At 45.3% G+C, this 20,252-nt stretch overlaps 1 protein-coding gene across 9 annotated transcripts in view; it reads left to right on the top strand.

The window, feature by feature from the left end:
• Positions 1–20,252, top strand: part of LOC140421442 (1-phosphatidylinositol 4,5-bisphosphate phosphodiesterase beta-4-like) — a 677,584-nt gene that overhangs the window by 434,335 nt on the left and 222,997 nt on the right. For all 9 annotated transcript variants that reach the window (XM_072506170.1, XM_072506171.1, XM_072506164.1 and 6 more), the window contains 3 exons: positions 1,601–1,709; positions 12,257–12,467; positions 19,163–19,256. In XM_072506170.1, coding sequence (XP_072362271.1) covers positions 1,601–1,709; positions 12,257–12,467; positions 19,163–19,256 — 414 coding nt within the window. The remainder of the gene's footprint in view (positions 1–1,600; positions 1,710–12,256; positions 12,468–19,162; positions 19,257–20,252) is intronic.

A 20,252-nucleotide genomic window follows, 5' to 3' on the forward strand; every position in this document is an offset into this window, starting at 1 on the left:
GAACCCCCCCCCCCCCCCCCCCGAGCAACCTCACACAGCCTGAATCTACCTACAGTACGATCCACTAGTGCCGTAAAGAGGAGGTGTTGCTTATATCTCTGCCTCAGTTACTACACGCCGATGCAGCCGGGGATGCACTTCGCAGCTCCTGTGTCACCCAGCCTGAGTGAGGAAGGTTTGGCAAGACATGGGGCTTAAGAATCCCAGTGTGGTTCAGTCTGTGGAGAGTGGCAATCTGTCGGCGATTGTCGCTCTGAGAAAATCACGGGCAAATATAACTGCAACCCCTATTTTCTGAAAAAGACAATAATATATTTGAAATATGCCAACAGCATAAATACATTTGATATGGGAAATAGTTAAAGATAAACCAAGGGTATGGCCCAAGAAATTTTTTGACATCCTTCCTTTTAATTTGTTAAACCTTGTGACAAGTTGATGTGACCCCATTTGAAATACATTTTAGCGTCACTAATGAAAATGCTATTTTTTTCATTGCTCAGCTTTATCTCCAAAATAAAATGGGGTTTTCCGGCAAACTTTTCAAGTGAGCCTCTTTTAAATGTGACTCCTGAAAATACCCTTTGCTTCATTATAAGCCCACTATTCAACAAGCAAATGTGTCACATTTGACCGACATGTATGCCAAATGTGTGTACACAGGCAAGTTGCAGCGCACTTAATGATGTCCCAGGTTACAGTAGCAAATGCAGCACAGCCAGGAGATATAACTGGTCTGCGTGGTTCAGTATTACTTTCTGCAGCAAATTTACTGCCTCCACTATCAGGAACATGAATACATATATTCAAACATCTGCTCAGGGATATTCTTGTGGAAATAAGGATCAGGGTTTTTCTTCTCAAAATAGCACTACAAAGCAACCTCAATTTTTAAAAAATACATTTAGTGTACCCAATTCATTTTTTTTTTTCCAATTAAGGGGCAATTTAGCCTGGCCAATTCACCTAGCCTGCACATCTTTGGGTTGTGGGGGCCAACCCTACGCAAACATGAGGATAATGTGCAAACACCACAAGGACAGTGACCCAGAGCCGGGATCGAACCTGGGACCTCGGTGCCTTGAGGCTGCAGGGCTAGCCCACTGCACCACCATGCTGCCCTTCAAAGCAACCTCAATTGAGTATTAATTGTTCATTTGAAAACTACTGCAGTGTAGCTGACTATGTCTTAACCCAAGCACTTGAGGTTGTCACAAGTACCCTCATCTGATCACAAAACTCCAGAATAACAATCTTTTTGTAGAAATATTAATGTAATTTCATGGCTAGCCAGACATACATACTTATACAGAAACTTTATTATTTCCGAAAAACACTCAAACACTTTGGATAACATTCCAGTGTTGATAGATATTTAACTTAATTTTAGGTAAAGGAACTAACTCAAACAAAAGGGGTTATGTTCAGAAAGAATGTTGTAACATGATATACTTGATCATTAAACACAGTGACTTGGAAAAGGGGCAAGTGCAAGTATTTTATCTTCAGTCAGCTCCCTTGCACAATCATTGACATTGTTTTAGGTTGTAAGTCACTGTGAGGAAACACTTTAATTCAGGCTTCTCCTTACTGACTGCAGAATCAACGCGATCCTCGTTTGAATGAAATTTTGTTCCCCTTCTATGAGTCAAAAAGAGCAATGCAGATACTTGAGAATTATGAGCCAGATGAAGAGCTGAGAAAACAAGGTAAGCACTCTCTCCTGTCTCACCTTACTACAATGGAAAAGAATTCAGGTGACTGTGGGATTCATCTTCAGCAGTGATTCTTCCTGCTGTTTTAAACCGTTTACACATTTTACAAGAAATGCTTTTGTTAATCTTCTTCTTAATTCCCTATTAGAACTTGATGTATGCACCTAGGTTAGCTGTCAACTACCCAAATATGTCAGTGGAACTCCCCACACACAATATAAACCTCCATGTGCCAATATAAGTTATGATTAATAATATAAAACTTTGCTGTACTTCTCTTTGGAGAGCTCATATTTCTAGTCTGTCTGTGACCTGCAAAGTCAATGGGACAGAATTTTTTGACAAAATAACTGCAAGCTTCATGGCGCTTGCTGCTATTTATACCCAAATGGTTCAGCCACTTCTGGCAAGGGGAAGATGCAAGGTCATACATGGAAGTCTAGAAGCTGCACCACTCCGCTGTTGGCATCTCGCTGCCTGACTCCCCATTGAAATGCATTGGTCAAATGAAAAGTTGCTGGTAGATATAAACTAAACTAAAGCCGCAGAAAGTTAAATCATGTCTATTTTGGCCGAAGAGGCATTTTGACCAAGTAAGTCATTTAAAAGTTAGATGTGGAAAGGCAAATCATGCTCATGGCAAATGCCATTACATGCCCTGCTTCATACAGCAAATGATGGCCCCATATTTCTGAATGCAGAAAATGCATTGGAAGGCAAACATTGGAACAGTGTTATAAATATATGAAAAGTAAACACTTTTATAAAAATTTAAAATAAAGTAAACTGAGTAGGATCTGTGAAATTGACCGATTTGATGGCAGTCTTTGTTTATGAAATCTCATCCCAGTTGCTTTGTAAAAAACTGTCAGAATTGACAATCTGCCAGAGGACCACAATGACTGGTGTGGGCACCTTACTGATGTTATCTTTCCTGTACATCTACCAATGCCATACCTGACCTGTGGGTACATGACGTTGGTGCTTGAAATGGGACAATTTTCCATTTTCAAGTGCATACAACCCTCCTGTTGATGGACATAAATTGCCTAAATTGTTCAGCTCAGAGCTTAAGCTAGAAAATATGTTTCTGCTGAATTTCAGGAGTGTTTCACCTTCACCACAACGGATCCCTTTAGAGTAAATCATGCAGTGAGTGAGGCTATTTCTAAGTAATCTGATTCGTACAAAGCATTATTTCAGGAGCTATGAGAATTCTCTGGTTGTTTACTAGAAGTAACATTTCCTCCTCACTTAGTTTGTTTTCCAATTAAGGGGCAATTCAGCGTGACCAATCCACCTACCCAGCACATCTTTGGGTTGTGGGGCTGAGACCCACGCAGATACGGGGAGGATGTGCAAACTCTATACAGAGAGTGACCGGGGGGTTGGGATAAACCCGGGTCCTCGGCGGTATGAGGCAGCAGTGCTAACCACTGCACGACTGTGCCGCCCCTCTCCTCACTTAGTTAATAAATATATCGTGCATTGAATCAATAAATTCCTGACAACAGTTTCACAGTCTAGTGGGCTTTTTGTTTGAAAATGTATTTATTATTTAGAGGAGCAACAGAATGTAAATCCCGGCTCCCTCACCAGAGACCCCCCCCCCCCCCACACACACATCAGAGACCCCCCCCCCCCACATCAGAGACCCACCCCTCCACATCAGAGACCCCTCCCTCTCAGTTACCTCTGTCTGGAAGCTAAATAACAGTCCAGGCAGAAACATTGAAAAGTCGCCGCATTTTTAATTACCACCACTTTCGCCTGCTGCCTCAGACAGAGATATAGAAAGCAGCAGCTATTACTTCATAGAAAACCAAAACACAACACAATGTTTTAACCCCCTTGGATCCTTTGATCTGCAAGTCTTCAATTCATTTCAAAGAGCAATAACTTTTAGTAGGCTGTAATTGACAGGATAATAGCTTCCAGACAGCCAGGTTTCTGGATTGTTTATTTCCATTTCCCTTCACACTTGAATCCATCCCAATACCTGCTTTGAACCTAACCGCATGTTATAAACATCTAGGAGTTAAGTGCATTTACTTCCACTTTTGCTCTCAGCAGAAAGCACTTAACTGCTTTTGATGTGGTCAGGAGCTATCAATCATAGCCTAATGATTAGGAATATTGTGGTTAGGTTCAAAACAGGTTACGTGAGATGCATTCAAGTGTGAAGGGAAAATAAAATAAAAATCCAAACAACTGGCTGCCTGGGAGATATTACCCTGTCAACTATAGCCGCTTAAATGCAGTTTCTCTTTGAGAATAGAAAACCTCGCAGATCAAAAGATCTGAGAGGGTCTAAAGCCTTGTGATGTTTTCTACATCGAAAATGCAGGTGAACTAATCATAGAATCATAGAATTTACAGTGCAGAAGGAGGACATTCGGCCCATCGAGTCTGCACCGGTTCTTGGAAAGAGCACCCCCCAATCCCCACAACCCAGTAACCCCACCGAACACTAGAGGCAATTTTAGCATGGCCAATCCACCTAACCTGCACATCTTTGGACTGTGGGAGGAAACCGGAGCACCCGGAGGAAACCCACGCACACACTGGGAGAACGTGCAGACTCTGCACAGACAGTGACCCAAGCCGGGAATCAAACCTGGGACCCTGGAGCTGTGAAGCAATTGTGCTAACCACTATGCTACCGTGAAGTTAGGGGCTGGCAAGTGGGGAAAAGCCGTGATTTTTCATTATTTATGCCTGGACTGTTCGTTAGCTTCCAGCTAACCATTCCAGCTTCCAGACTGCTGAGTAAAATAAGGGCCCATGGTATTCGAGGCAACATACTAACATGGATTGACGATTGGCTGTCAGGCAGAAGGCAGAGAGTTGGGATAAAAGGTTCTTTTTCGGAATGGCAACCGGTGACGAGTGGTGTCCCGCAGGGTTCAGTGTTGGGGCCACAGCTGTTCTCTTTATATATTAACGATCTAGATGACGGGACTGGGGGCATTCTGGCTAAGTTTGCCGATGATACAAAGATAGGTGGAGGGGCAGGTTGTATGGAGGAGGTGGGGAGGCTGCAGAAAGATTTAGACAGTTTAGGAGAGTGGTCCAAGAAATGGCTGATGAAATTCAACGTGGGCAAGTGCGAGGTCTTGCACTTTGGAAAAAAGAATAGAGGCATGGACTATTTTCTAAACGGTGACAAAATTCATAATGCTGAAGTGCAAAGGGACTTGGGAGTCCTAGTCCAGGATTCTCTAAAGGTAAACTTGCAGGTTGAGTCCGTAATTAAGAAAGCAAATGCAATGTTGTCATTCATCTCAAGAGGCTTGGAATATAAAAGCAGGGATGTACTTCTGAAGCTTTATAAAGCATTAGTTAGGCCCCATTTAGAATACTGTGAGCAATTTTGGGCCCCACACCTCAGGAAGGACATACTGGCACTGGAGCGGGTCCAGCGGAGATTCACACGGATGATCCCAGGAATGGTAGGCCTAACATACGATGAACGTCTGAGGATCCTGGGATTATATTCATTGGAGTTTAGGAGGTTGAGGGGAGATCTAATAGAAACTTACAAGATAATGAATGGCTTAGATAGGGTGGATGTAGGGAAGTTGTTTCCATTAGCAGGGGAGACTAGGACCCGGGGGCACAGCCTTAGAATAAAAGGGAGTCACTTTAGAACCGAGATGAGGAGAAATTTCTTCAGCCAGAGAGTGGTGGGTCTGTGGCATTCATTGCCACAGAGGGCGGTGGAGGCCGGGACGTTGAGTGTCTTTAAGACAGAAGTTGATAAATTCTTGATTTCTCGAGGAATTAAGGGCTATGGAGAGAGAGCGGGTAAATGGAGTTGAAATCAGCCATGATTGAATGGCGGAGTGGACTCGATGGGCCGAATGGCCTTACTTCCGCTCCTATGTCTTATGGTCTTATGGAGTCTGGTCGCCACACTACCAGAAGGATGTGGAGGCTTTGGAGAGGGTGCAGAGGAGGTTTACCAGGATGTTGCCTGGCCTGGAGGGTGTTGACTATGTGGAGAGACTGAATAGACTTGGACTGTTTTCATTAGAAAGACGGTGTTGGGGGGGGGTGACTTGATAGAGGTCTACAAGATTATGAAGGGCATGGATAGAATGGATGGGCAGGCACTCTTTCCCAGGGTGGAGGGGTCAGTCACCAGGGGTCATCAGTTTAAAATCCATAGGGCAATGTTTAAAGGAGATGTGCGAGGCATGTTTTCTACGCAGAGGGTGGTGAGTGCCTGGAACGTGTTGCCAGGAGAGGTTGTGGAAGCAGATATATTAACGGCGTTCAAAAGGCATCTTGATAAACACATGGGTAGGATGGGTATAGAGGGATACGGCACAAGGTAGTGCTGAGTGTTTTGGCCAAGGTTGGTATCGTGACCGGTACAGGGTTGGAGTGCCGAAGGGCCTGTTCCTCTGCTGTATTGTTATTTGTTCTTGAAAGGGTGACTGACTGGGGTGGGGGTGGGGGGACGGTGCAGGGAGCCATCTGATATGGGGGGGTCTCTGATTGAGGGGGGTTGGATCACCCTCAGATGCATTCTTTGGGATGAGGTGACCAGCAATTCCTGTGTGTGTGTGTGGGACGGGGGGGCGGGCTAGTGGCATGATGAAAGATGCCCCTACTTGTCAGCGGGGGTGGGTGGGGGCAGGGTTTTAATTGGGCCGGGGAGGGGGATCCGGCTGCTGCACCTTAGTATCTCAGCTCAAAAGGCAGCCCGCTAGCAGGATTTGGAATGTATTCCCTTAAACTCCCCACCATGCATAAATTAGCATGGCAAGGGAGATTGTATCACTTCTGGGCGCAACTCCTAGCGTCAGCGCAGACCAGGAGTGATTCTATTTTGGCAGACGGGCATAGTCCCCCAAACGAAGAATCCTGCCCAAAGTCTTCGAAGGAGCAATGTAATAAAACAAATTCCTTTTTATCTTCTCTCTACATTAAACAATATTCATTGGCGCATTTAAGAGTGGTTAATTGATGCAGTTTGATCAATGCAGCTGAAATGGGATTATCACCAAAGTGAATGAGATGATTTTTAATACTTAAATGATTTCTGAAATCGTGCCAATGCCACCCCTACCCGCACGGCCCACACCCTCTCCTCCATCTGTGAAAGCTCACCAAAGCTCATTGTATTGATCAGAGGATGAGGTCAGTTTTGTGGTTGGGACTGTCTTCCAATGCAGTTTTTTTTAAAAACAGGGTTAGAAGTCACAGAAATCCGATTTATGCTTGGCAGAACTTGCGTCTAAAATTCCACAATCTTTTGTGCTGGTCTAGCTGATCTCAGCCAGACCACAACATGTCCCCAATGATTTCTGATGCACTAAACTGGGCAGAAAAAGAACATCGCGACTCCTTCCCCAGCTCATTTTCAAAATTCTCCAGCGAAGCCCACCCAGCCCCATGCACTTCTTCCCTACTCGAGAGCCAAGGATCAGCCCCCTACACTCTCCCTGGAGTGTCACTTCTTCAGCTGCACCTTGGCTCACGTAGCTTCCTGCCTTTTCACGTGTGGCCACTGAACACAGAGGTCCTATTCCAAACCTGGTGACATGTCTGGACGGCAATTTCACAGCGTGCTGGTGGAAGGGCAGCCTGCTCCAAGCCACAGAAATCATGGGACAGCAGGGTGGCGCAGTGGTTAGCACTGCTGCCTCACGGCGCCATGGCCCGTGTTCGATCCCTGCCCCGGGTCACTGTCCGTGTGGAGCTTGCACATTCTCCCCGTGTCAGCGTGGGTCTCACCCCCTCAACCCAAAGATGTGCAGGGTAGATGGATTGGCCATGCCAAATTGCCCCTTAATTGGAAAAGAAAAAGAATTGGGTACTCTAAATTTATATATTTTTTTAAATAAATAAAAGTCACAGAAATTATGAAAAGACAAAATAAAAGTGAGAAAGTTAATTCTTTCCGCACTGGCATTACTGTAGCTAACAGTATTCAACAGCTGAGCTGATAGAAAACTACATGAAGAGCCAAATTGGTAAAATTAACAGAGCTCTATCGACCTGCAGTGACCTGCCCAAAATAGTCACCACTTAATATATTATTATGTTTGTAATTGACTCCATTTACCCAATTTAGATAGCTTTCCATAATAAGCTTGGAGTCAGTGGTGGGGACTATATTAGGCAAAATGCACAAATAATATCTCTTTACAATAATATTGTCATATGGTGGAATCTTGAGGCTAGCTGCCACCTGGTGGGCACCACGTTAAACTGTTTGCATAAACCATAACCGTTGTAGCATTTTCTTCTACAATCTAATCTCTTCTGCTTGTCGGATGCCATATCTGCACTATTTTAAAGAGTGCCTACTTCCACCTCCGGAACATGGCCCACTTCTGCCCCGACCTCAGCCAGCTCCCTGTGCTACTCTCACCAATGCACTTGCCACTGCCAGACTCGACTCTTTTGCTGTTTTCTTGACTTGCTTCAAATGCTCCATCATCCATGAACTTCAGTTCAGCAGAAATTCCCCTGACTGTATCTAAGCCGAAGTCAAAGTCTTGCTCCCAAGTCCCAATTCACACACATTGGACCCCCATCCCCCAAGGCAACAAGTTTAAATTTTTATCATTATTTTTTTAAGTCCCTTTATGGTTTTGTTCCTTCAGATCTCTTTAGGTTCCTCCAACCCCACGATCCCTGCGCACTGATTCTCATTTTCTTCTATGCCTTGTGTTTTAAATGCCCTCTCCAACCCTCACCGTACTTCAGTCGCTCTGACTTTGAACAGCTTGATAGCCACAATCTGGAATTCCCTCCTTTAAACTACTGATTAAAGCCTCAAGATTTCCCCACGTGACAAATCACCATCGAAATGCAAGTTAAGCCATTGAACTGCCCTCTTCCCCTTTTAAACATCACTGTACAACTCTTCTTGTGACAAAGCTCTCCGTCACATTTCCTATCCATCGAAAACCTTCTTTGACTCGGTATCCATTTATCTAATTAGGTCTCAGTCAATTATTTTGCGATGCTTTTTCAATGTTTTTAAAATAAATTTCGAATACCCAATTCACTCAATTAAGGGGCAATTTAGCATGGTCAGTCCACCTAACCTGCACATCTTGGGTTGTGAGGGTAAAACCCACGCAAACACTGGGAGAATGTGCAAACTCCACTTTTCAATGTTAAAAGATGCCATACGAATGGAAATTGTGTTTCATCATTTTTCGTCCTGATAGGACGATAATTCTTTTTGAAGGACATGGGTCAAATTTTGCAGGTGGTGGGAGGGGCGGCTATGGGATGATTAGCAACCCCCCCCCCCCCCCCCCCCCCGACCAAAGCGTCAATTGGCACCGCACCAACCACAAAGCCAGCTGCCCCCACAGTGATAATCTAGAGGCAACCTTAATTGAATCAGGGTGGGATGTTCACTCCCTTCTGGGAGGAATTCCCATCCTTCAGAGCTGCTAGGCAATGTGGGATGGGAGCCCACCCCATTTTATGCGCCTCCAACATAAAATTCAACCCCGAGACTTGAAGGGTAAGGAAGTTGTGTTCATACCACTGCCAAACGGGTTGTAAATCCTTCCAACGTGTGCCAATGACAGGTGGTAAGAGAGGGAGAGATTGCGAGTCAGCCATGTGATGGTAAGATATTGGTGCCTCCACCATCACTGTCAATAGCTCCAGACTACAACATGCAAAAGTGTATGTTGCCACAGCAATTTGGATTGCTCAGGATGCAGTTGAATGGATGGCTGGTATGGATCAGATTGATGCCAAAGGCCAGGATTTCAATTTCGCCATTCCGACTAGAGTGGACTCGGGATCTGTCTCCTTCCATTACCTGTGGTGGAGGTGCAACTCCGTTGGCTGAGTCCTGCGAGATGAATGGATGATGGTCACATCCCCAAAGGCATGCTCTGTGACGAGTTTGCTGTTGGCATGAGATCAGCAGGCAGAGGACACGGCCACATTGTCTCACTGAAGGCTTTGCAGCAGAGGGGGACGTACACTTTTGAGGGCACACACAGCCACCTCTCAGTGTCGGGGCCCCCTCGATTGACCCCCAGTATTGACCTCGGCCCCATGTTGCAGCGCTGTGTGTTTCATTGTAAGTTTCATTGTAAGGTTGCCTCTGCCAACAGGCATGTCTTGAGACAAGGGACGCCTGAATTGGCAACTTGGATGGGGGTTGATGCATGGGAAGTTCTTGCTGACTGGGGTACTTGGAGACAGCCTGGAAGGGTCTGGAAAGTGTTTGGACACAAGAAATGGCCAGATGGCAGGAAGGAGAGCCCGGCTAAAGGAAAAAAGCATCAGGCGATCTACTGTGAGCCTTAAGCGGCTGTGTGGAGTTAGTACGTTCTCCCCGTTCGTTGTCTGCATGGATTTTCTCCAGGTGCTTCGGTTTCCTCCTACAGTCCAAAGATGTGTAGGTTAGGTAGATTGACCATGCTAAATTGCCCCTTTGTGTCCAAAAGGTTAGGTGGGATTAATGGGTTACAGGGAAAGGGTGGGGGTGTGGGCCTAGGTAGGGTGCTCTTTCGGAGGCTCAGTGCAGATTCGATGGGCTGAATGGCCTCCATCTTCACTGTAGTGATTCTATCATTCTAAGTGCGGAGGTTCACGAAGGAAGTCAAAAGAATAGAACTGAGGTGACTAAAAGTTCTATTAGTGGTGGATATTGGAGTTGACAGAAGGACAGGGTCAGAGGAATGAAGTATATGGGACTAAGTGCAAGATTGAAGGGGCTTTCAGAGATGGAGCAGGGTGAGGCACAGAAGAGATTTATGAACTTGGGCAAGCATTTTAAATATAATGCTCTGGTGGAGCAGGAGCCCAATTAAGTCAACAAGGAGAAGGATTATGTGTGAGCAGGGAGTAATTCAACACAAGGTACACTCGATAACAATTTGGACATCTGGTGCTACTCCGAGTCGGTCCAGATGTAGGGCTGGCTGAGGTTGTTGTGATGGGTGGTTTTTGAGTTTTGAGCACGGGGTGGATGGCTGTATGAGGTGCTGGGTGGGGGGCGAACCTATTTGACATAATCAGTTTGAAACACAGCCTATTAAAACTACCGGGATCATTTCTGTCATGCTGTAGCCAGCTGCCTGCTAAAGCAGGCAGAAAGAGGCAGCTGATGGCTTCAGCGAGGTCCAAATTGTGTATTCTAAAAGCTGCCATTCGACACAAAAGCAAGTCACTGGAAGAAGGGCAGACTGTCACCGTTGGGAATGGATAAACCCCAAGCTGCAGAGACCCATAATTTACTTGTGGGAGACATTCCAGCTCCTCCTAGTCCCAGGAAGGGAGGGTTTGTTTTGATTTAACTTATGTAACGACCCCCATAGAGAGCCTTTTAAAAAGAGATTTGAACTTCCAGTTTATGGATGTGAGAAGGTTACTCATTTTAAAAGTTTAAGTGTAACAAATGATCAAAAGCACTATTGACTACTGAAACAGTGGCCTGAATTTTACACTCTTCCCCCCCCCCCCCAAAAAAAAAACCTCATCCAGCAGGTTTTGAGGCTGGATGGAGGGAGCATGAAATCGACTGGACGGAATCCCTCAGTGTCAGACCGGAAGTAATTTAACGGTGGAACAGACAGGGCCTCGGAGAGCAAGCCTGCCCTCTCCTCTATTAAGGCCTTTAAGGAGCCACTTAAGGACCTTTATCCACGAGCCTCAATTTTCAGGCTGGCGGGCACCCGATGAACGAGGTGGGAAATAGAGAAAGTTCTTAACATCCATCTCTGGCAGGACAGGAGACCTCCAGATCCCCCTGTCCAACCCCTGACACTGAGATTGCCCCCCTTGCGAACCCCACGGTATTCCCTCCCCTCCCCGGAATAGGGCTGGGGGGAGATAGGGAGGGAGGGGTTGGTGTGGCCATGTTCCCTCGAAGTCGTGCAAAGGTTCCCACGCAGGTTGAGCGCAAGTTGACCGGCTTCCATCACCATGCATGCGCAACTGTGCGAGAACATTTAAAGGAATCGTGCACTTAAATGAATTGGCCGCACACAACAAAAGACTGATCGAGAGAATAGTGCATGCTTTCCCAACTGTCTTTTAAAATACAGCAGTAAGTGGGTAAGAGTCCTAGTGCCCGTGTGTGTTGCCTTTTTGTAGTGATGTTTTAGAGAAAAGCAAATAGTGAACTTGAGTGGATTCAAATGTGTGTTTAGGGTGGAGGGAGGTAACCCTGACCCATATTACTTGTAGCTCTCCTTTCTTAGCTGTTATTGAAAGCACCAGACTGTGACAGTGTTGTAAATCTTAATGCTTCATTACCAACAGAGTGTGTATTTTGCATCGTGCTGCATGAGATTCCCATTGTGCCAGTGCGATACTGAATGCAGAATTATGCTTTTTTTATGTGTGACATGATTACCGTTGGTTATTTTTGTTAAGGTGAGAATACGATTTTCAGTAGAGAGTCCAAGCGTTGCACATTAATCAGTTCTGGTTGGCTTCACAGACCTAATTAGAGATGCTGTATTAGCGTACAGCATGGCATTGACATAGATTTTTGAATCAGTGCTCTAATTTGAATTAAACCGATCAATTTTGTTTTGCAGCGACTATGTCGTGCGATGGCTTCTGCAGCTATCTGATGTCAGATGAGAATGCCCCGGTCTTCCTTGATCGTTTGGAGTTGTACCAGGAAATGGAGCACCCTCTGTCCCACTACTTTATCAGTTCCTCTCACAACACATATCTCACGGGCAGGCAGTTTGGAGGCAAATCCTCTGTCGAGATGTACAGACAAGTCCTCTTATCAGGCTGCAGGTTTGTCCTAATGTGCAGAACATATTAAAAGGTTAACATATGAATCAGGAGCAGGAGTAGGCCACTCAGCCCCTCGAGCCAGCTCTGCCATTCAAATAAAATCATGGCTGATCTGATTGTGGCCTCAACTCCACAGTCCCGCCTAATTCCCAATAATCTTTCACTCCCTGTTAGTGAAGAATCTATCTGCCTCTGTCTTCACAATATTCAACGGCCCTGCCTCCACCTGCCCTGCGGGGAAGAGAGTTCAAAAGACACTCATCCCTCTGAGAGAAACCTTTTCTCCTCATCCCTATCTGAAATGGGGTCCACTTATTGTTAAATTGTGTCCTCTAGTTCTAGACGCTCCCAAAACCGCACAGTCACTGATGTAATTGAGGAAAGCTGGCAGCCAATGTGCACACAGCCATCTCCCACAAACTGAAATTTGACACCAGCCAGATAACCTGTTTTGGTGATGTTGATTGAGGGGATGAATACTGGCCAGGGCAGCAGACATCTTCTATGAAGTAGTATAGCAGGAAATTTTATGTCAACCTGAGAGGGCAGACAGGGCCTCAAATCAACATCTCATCCCCGACACTGCAGCACTGCCTCAGCACTGTGTCAGCCTGGAGTTTTGCACAGGAGTCAGACTGCAGAACCAGAACCTTGTGAATCAGAGGCGACAATGCTACACATGTGTGAAGGTAGCTCTGTATTGGAACTTAAGAGACAAGTAAAGGAAGACATAATGCAGTCCCCATCTTTACTCCTTCTATCCACCCATCCTTCCCTTACTCTGTCACACTGCACTGTTGACCAAAGTGTCTTCGTGACAGCTGCTTTGTTTGTACACGTCCCTGACACCTCTGCTGGGAAATGAGGCCAGTAACTGAGTTTACCCTCCTATCTCATTTAAAAAAAAAAAAAAAATTTTATAAATGTTTTTACTTGGATTTTTGAATAGAGTATATTTGCCGTTGTGTACACAGGATATAATAAATATATATATATATAAGTAGGCAGCTGTTTGTGCCGGACAGACCATTCCGGAGGGCAATCCTCGAATGGGTCTGATGCCGGTGTTGCCTCTTGCTTCTCCCGGATGGATTTTGCTGCCGTTGTCTTCTCGTGCTCACTACCACTTCAGCCGGCCCTCCCGTCCCCCGCCTGTATTCTCCTTTTTCTCTGTTCCTGTGGATGTCAAGTTGGTTAAGGTTTCCCTGCCCTCTCTCTCTCTCTCTCTCTCTCTCCCCCCCCCCCCCCTCCCCCCCCCCCCCCCCCCCCCCCCCCCCCCCCCGGTCTGTCTCTCCCTCTCATGCTTTGACTGCTTTCCCCTGGTTCTTGGCTGCCTGGCTATTCTTCTGCTTGTTTGTTGACCACAAACAAATCCCGGAACAATCGGGTGAATGGCTCCCACGTTCTGTGGAAGCCGTCGTCTGACCCTCGGATGGCGAATTTGATTTTCTCCATTTGGAGAGATTTCGAGAGGTCGGACAGCCAGTCTGCAGCTTTAGGTGGTGCTGCTGACCGCCAACCGAACAGGATTCTAAGGCGGGCGATCAGGGAGGCAAAGGCAAGGGCGTCCGTCCTCCTCCCCAGGAATAGATCTGGCTGGTCTGATACCCTGAAGACCGCCACTTTCGGGCATGGCTCCACCCTCACCCCCCACCACTTTGGACATTGCCTCGAAGAAGGCTGTCCAGTACTCCACAAGTCTGGGGCAAGACCAGAACATGTGGGCGTGGTTGGCCGGGCCTCCTTGGCACCGTTCACGTCTATCCTCCACCTCCGGGAAGAACCTACTCATACGGGTTCTTGTTAAGTGGGCTCTATGTACCACTTTTAGTTGCGTCAGGCTGAGCCTTGCGCAGGTGGAGGTGGAGTTGACCCTATGCAGTGCTTATCTCCAGAGTCCCCACCCTATTTCCATCCCCAGGTCCTCCTCCCATTTCATTCTTGTTGCATCCAGTATGGTGTCGGCCCTTTCTACAGTCGGTTGTACATGTTGCTACAGTTTCCTTTCTCTAATATACTTGCGTCCAATAACTCTTCCAGTAATGTCTGTCGTGGCAGTTGTGAGTAAGTCCTTGTCTCCTTTCGTAGGAAGTTTTTGAGTTGCAGGTACCTTAGCTCGTTCCCCCTGGCTAGCTGGAATTTCTCTGTCAGTTCGTCCAGTGTTGCGACCCTGCCGTCGGTGTATAGGTCCCTGACTGTCAGTGTCCCCCCCGTTTTGTCTCCACCTTTTGAAGGTGGCGTCAGTCAGTGCTGGTGTGAACCTATGGTTGTTGCAGATGGGAGCTTTGTCCAATATTTTGGTCAGGCCAAATTGCTGCCGTAGTTGGTTCCAGGACTGGAGGGTGGCTATCACCACCGGGCTGCTGGAGTGTTTTTTGGGTGGGGATGGGAGTGCTGCCTTGGCGAGGGCCCGGAGGGAGGTCCCCTTACAGGAGGCCTCTTCCGCGCGCACCCACTCAGCTTCTGGCTCCTTGATCCATCCCCTTATTCGCTCGGCCGTCGCCGCCCAGTGGTAGAATTGTAGGTTTGGGAGGGCTAGCCCTCCCCTTCATTTTGTTTTTTGTAAGACCTTCCTTGTGATCCTAGCATCCCCCCCCCCCCCCCCCACACATACGAACGCCATGATTAGTTTGTCTAATGCTTTGAAAAAGGCCTTGGGGATATAGATCGGGATGCATCTGAATAGGAAGATGTACCTGGGCAGCACGTTCATTTTGATCGCCTGGACTCTCCCCGCGAGGGAGAGTGGGAGTGTGTTCTATCTTTGAAGGTCCTTTTTTACTTCCTCTGTCAGACTGGTGAGGTTCCATTTGTGGATCCCTTTCCTGTCATGGGCTATTTGTATCCCCAGGTAGCGGAATTTGTGTTGGGCTTGTTTAAACGGCAGTCCCGTTAGTGCTGCCCCACCTACTTGTGGGCATATCGGGAAGATTTCGCTTTTGCTCATGTTGAGTTTGTAGCCCGAGAAGGCGCCAAACTCTTTCAGGAGCGCGATGATTCCGTCCATGCTGCTCTGTGGGTCCGAAATGTAGAGGAGCAGGTCATCTGCATAGAGAGAGACTCTGTGCTCTCTGCCGCCCCTTCGGATCCCCCTCCAGCTTTTAGCCGCTCTGAGCGCAATTGCTAGTGGCTCGATCGCTAGGGCGAACAGCAACGGGGACGGTGGACGTCCTATCTCATTAAATTGATCCCGTCTAGCTTGCCTGCCTCTGTTTCCCCCTTGCCCCTCGGGCCATCCTTCCCCAGAAAGCCCTGCAAACCCTGGGGCAGTGTTAAAAAGCCACTCCGTTCCCAGAAGACAGTGGCCAGGAAAGTCAGCCCGAGTAGCTCTATCTGGCCTACAGTGTGGTTGTGCCAGAGGCTGCATGTGCTCCTCGCCCCAATTTGAAGGGTCCGCCGCTTCTTTCCCGAATACCTCCCTTGGTAGGCAATTTTCCAAAAATTGAACACTCTTTGCAATGTTTCCCCAACTCCCCACCCCCCTCTGCTCAGCTTACACTTGTATTTCCTGATCCTGCTCTTTCATATGAACTCAATTAGTTCAAACTGATCCTTTGCACACAAAGCTGTATCCACTTAAAAGCTTCATTCATACCCACCTCGGTCTTCTCGTCTCCGACAAGAACAATCTCAGTGACTGCTCAGAACCATTTCCCTTGGGATTCATGCTCTTGCCCCTTTATTATTTTGACACATTTAGCTCAACCAAACAATTGAAAAGTCCAGTGCTGAAGCTAATCATAATTTTGCACTCCCATCAACTTATATTCAAAAAGACCAAATAACTTTTGTAAATTAGATCAACTTTCTTTCAATTTGATGAAGACCGAAATTCTTCAAAGGTTATTAATTTTGCTTGACTTTAGTCTTGCCACATCACACTGTGCTATTTTCATTTCATACCCTTCAGTATTTACTGTATCTGAAAGCTTTTTCAACAATTTTTTAGTTAGCCTTTTATAATTTCTATAATGTTCATGCTACCATATCGTGAAATTTCACTAAATTGGTCCCTGGGATAAGGGGGTTGTCCTATGATAGGTTGAGTAAATTGAGTAAATCTTCTGGCATTTAGAAGGATGAGAGGTGATCTCATTGAAACCTACACAATTCTGAAGGGGCCTGATAGGACGGACGCCGAGAGATTGTTTTTGCAGGTCAGGGAATCTAAAACACGGAGACTCGGGATAAGGGACCGATCACTTAGGAAATTAGAAGAAATTTCTTCACTCAAAGGTGTGTGAATCTTTGGAATTCTCTACCCCAGAGAATTGTGGATGTTCCATCATTGAATATATGAAAGGCCTGGACAGGCAGATTTTTGGTGTCTCAGAGAAATAAGGGATATGGGAAGGAAAGTGGAATTCAAGCCCAAGATCAGCCCCATGATCAGATTGCATGTCAGAGCAGGCTTGATGGGCGGTGTGGTCTACTGCTCATATTGCTACTGTTCTTCTGGAAATCGCCACATATCCTCATAATGCAATTACACTGCTTTATTCCAATGTCAGAGTTGACTGGGATGGCGTCACACATGTTCTGGAGGTGTGTCACAAAATGTGGGTAATCTGAGTCTGCAACCTAACCATTTGGCCGAGGTTACCTGCCCCATTGCCAAACTATTGCTGCTACACCTTCGGCACAGTGTAGTTCTGTTGACCCTCTGAGGGATTTTGTTTCCGCAGAGACTGGGCCAGGGAATTAAGGCACTCCTGTTAATTGCCTTCAACAGATGCTGAAAAGCTGCAAAATCACCTTGCGCATCAGCCTTAACAGCTGAATGGATGACAGCCTGAAAAATATTGCCCTTGAAAGAACAACAGCTGTCGTGCATTGCAAATTAGGCATTCACAAAGCACCTGGGGAAATGTAGCACAGCTAAAGGACAAAGACTTTTGATGCATTTGGCAAGGAATGTGCATCAGCGAGAGATTCGTGGATCAAATCTATAATATGAAGGATAAGGATTATGATTACTTTAATAGCTTTGGTTCACTGGTTGGTGTCAGTCAGATCAAATACGTGTACATATGTATAATTATAGTGTGTTTTAGGATATAGCCATTAATGTTTGTGTTCATTGTGAATACAAATGCAAACTTAGTACACTTTCTGAGGAGCTCGCTAAATTAGAAAAATCAATTTTGCCTCCCAGCGAAGATGGCAATTTGTCTTGAATGTTCAATGTATTTTTTTAACCCCCCCAAAATTCTAATAAACCCAAATCAATTGCAGTTTTTGATGACATTCTCTATTTATACAATGCCTCAGCTGGGATATTGTAGAGTTGAAATTGTCCTCAACAATACATGTAACGGGCTATTCTCTCAAATTCTATCCTGATCCATCGCAACCCCTCCGTTAGACCATTTTAAACTGAGGATGTTCAAGTTGAAGAATCCGGATTCTAACGGAGTAGTTGTGCTCAGGACAGTGATTGCTGTGGTAAACTTGAGTCCGGAAGATAATTGAGTGAAAACCTGAGTCACCAAGTGTATATCTGGATTTATTAATTAGTCACTTTTCAGTTCATTAATCATATTTTTGCATTTGGATGTAAGCTGTACATTTATAATGAGCCCTTTTTAAAACCACATTCCGCAAATACTATGACCTATAATTTTGGTCTATACATATTGTCAACAATCTAGTTGGGGACTAATAACTTCATGTTTAAAGTAAACAAAGTTTGAAATTCCAGTCACCCGCTAAGAGAATAAAGCCACAAGATTCCATGTTTTTAACCAAACAAAATAAACTTTACAATACAAGTTCAGCAAAATAAAACAATTTAGAATATCTATCTTGTACTCTTAACATTCAGAATTAACTGAAAAACTCACCACACTGCACATTAAATTGCAGATGCAACTAACATAGATCCCCCGGATTTCTCAGCAACCCACCCAGACATCAATCACAATTGAGAATCAGAAAACATTGCTAAATCTCTCTCACGTGAGGGATTTCAACTCTTCACTTTTGAAGATTTATTCTCTGAATTCCCTTACTCAGATTGCCTCAATGGCTTGTCACCTCCAGATGGTTAAATCTCTTCTCCTGAGACTGAATTCCATGGGACTCACAAAACTACACTGCCGCCTCTGATTAGCAGCACAATTCCAATTCTTTTGCAGATTGGTAAGCTGGCACTACCTGGGTTTCTCAAAACACCAGTCTTCCGGCTGCACCGAGCTATGTATGACTCCCAGGGCTTCTCTGTGCCTCAACTGCCTGGCACAGAACAATGATCTTCCACCACCACCTCTGCTCCCCAGGGCTTCTCTGAACCCAAATTGCTGGAGCCTGCTCACAACTGCCAGGGCTTATCCATGAGCTGCAAACCACATGAGGTCAAAACTGAAACTAATAGCTGCACCAAAGAAACCGATAAGTTGAAACCAGGGAAGTTTTGTAAAGTTCCACAAATCGCCATGAAGACGTGGCCTTTCAGGGTTCATAATGCTTTTCAATTAATTTAGATCTAACTCTAAATTAAGAACATCGCACTGGATTTGTCACAGTATGCTGAAGATAAGTTAAGACCCAAATTCACAATCAGTTCTACAGTGCTTCATGTAGCATTCTGTTCAGAATAGATATGCATTTTATTGTGAATGAACGTCACGTATGTCATATTTTAGCAGCTAAATATTGCACTTACAATACTGCACCCCTTTATTTTGTTTTATCAGATGTATTGAATTAGATTGTTGGGATGGAAAAGGAGAAGACCAGGAGCCAATAATAACACATGGAAAGGCAATGTGCACAGATATTCTTTTTAAGGTAAATGTTGTTGCTTGGAATAATCTTTATTGGACAATAATTCTGTAATTTTGATGTAAAGTGGAGCAAGGTCTGCAACCTTGTTCTAATGGGTAACTTTCCAACTTTAGGAGGGGGGGTGTATAGTGGTGATGTTAGGCCCAGGCTAACGCTTCTTAAATCCCACCATGGCAGCTGGTGAAATTTCAATTCAGCTAACAAAATCTGGAATTGAAAAGCTAATCTCAGAAATGGTAACCATGAAACTGTCATTGGGTGTTGCAAAAACCTATCACTAATGTCATTTAGGGAAGGAAATCTCCCATCCTCACCATGTCTGACTTACTTTCGATTGCAGATCCACAGTGATGTGGTTAACTCTTAACCTACCTTTGAAATGGGCAACAATTGCTGGCTTTGTCAGTGATGTCCAGATCCCATGAAAAGAATAATAAACATTGCACACTTAGTAACGAGCCTTGCACACTGGGATCCCAATGTCAAAAAATGAACCCCCTCCTGTTTCTGTACATTCATTCAAAAACGTAACTAACAGCTCGATATTACAAGATGTGGGTATTTAGAGTTTTGAGCATATATTCTAGGATGCCACTCAAATATCATTCTGGGAATTTGCTGCACCGCTTTTAGGACAACACAAGACCGTATTTGCCCTCGCAGGTGGATGCAGACGATGCCTTGGTACTCTTTGAAGAGGAGAAAGTGCATTCTCCCAGTGTTTACCACCCAACCACAGATCTGATCATTTATCCCATGTTTGTGAGGCCTTGCTCAAGAAAATTAGCTTCCATGTTTATTTTAATGTTACAGCAGTGATTATACTTCAAAAATACTTAATTGTTGCCAATCACGTTCATGATGTCCCGAGATCATACATCAAACCTTTCCTCAATCAAGTTCCCTCAATCAAGTTATCACAGATCACAAACTTAACGTTAAAAATTAACATGAAAAATAAACTACCTGCATGGGACAAAATGCACTAGTTTTGGTGAA

Source organism: Scyliorhinus torazame, chromosome 1 (genome assembly GCF_047496885.1).
Source record: "Scyliorhinus torazame isolate Kashiwa2021f chromosome 1, sScyTor2.1, whole genome shotgun sequence".
Taxonomy (NCBI): domain Eukaryota; kingdom Metazoa; phylum Chordata; class Chondrichthyes; order Carcharhiniformes; family Scyliorhinidae; genus Scyliorhinus; species Scyliorhinus torazame.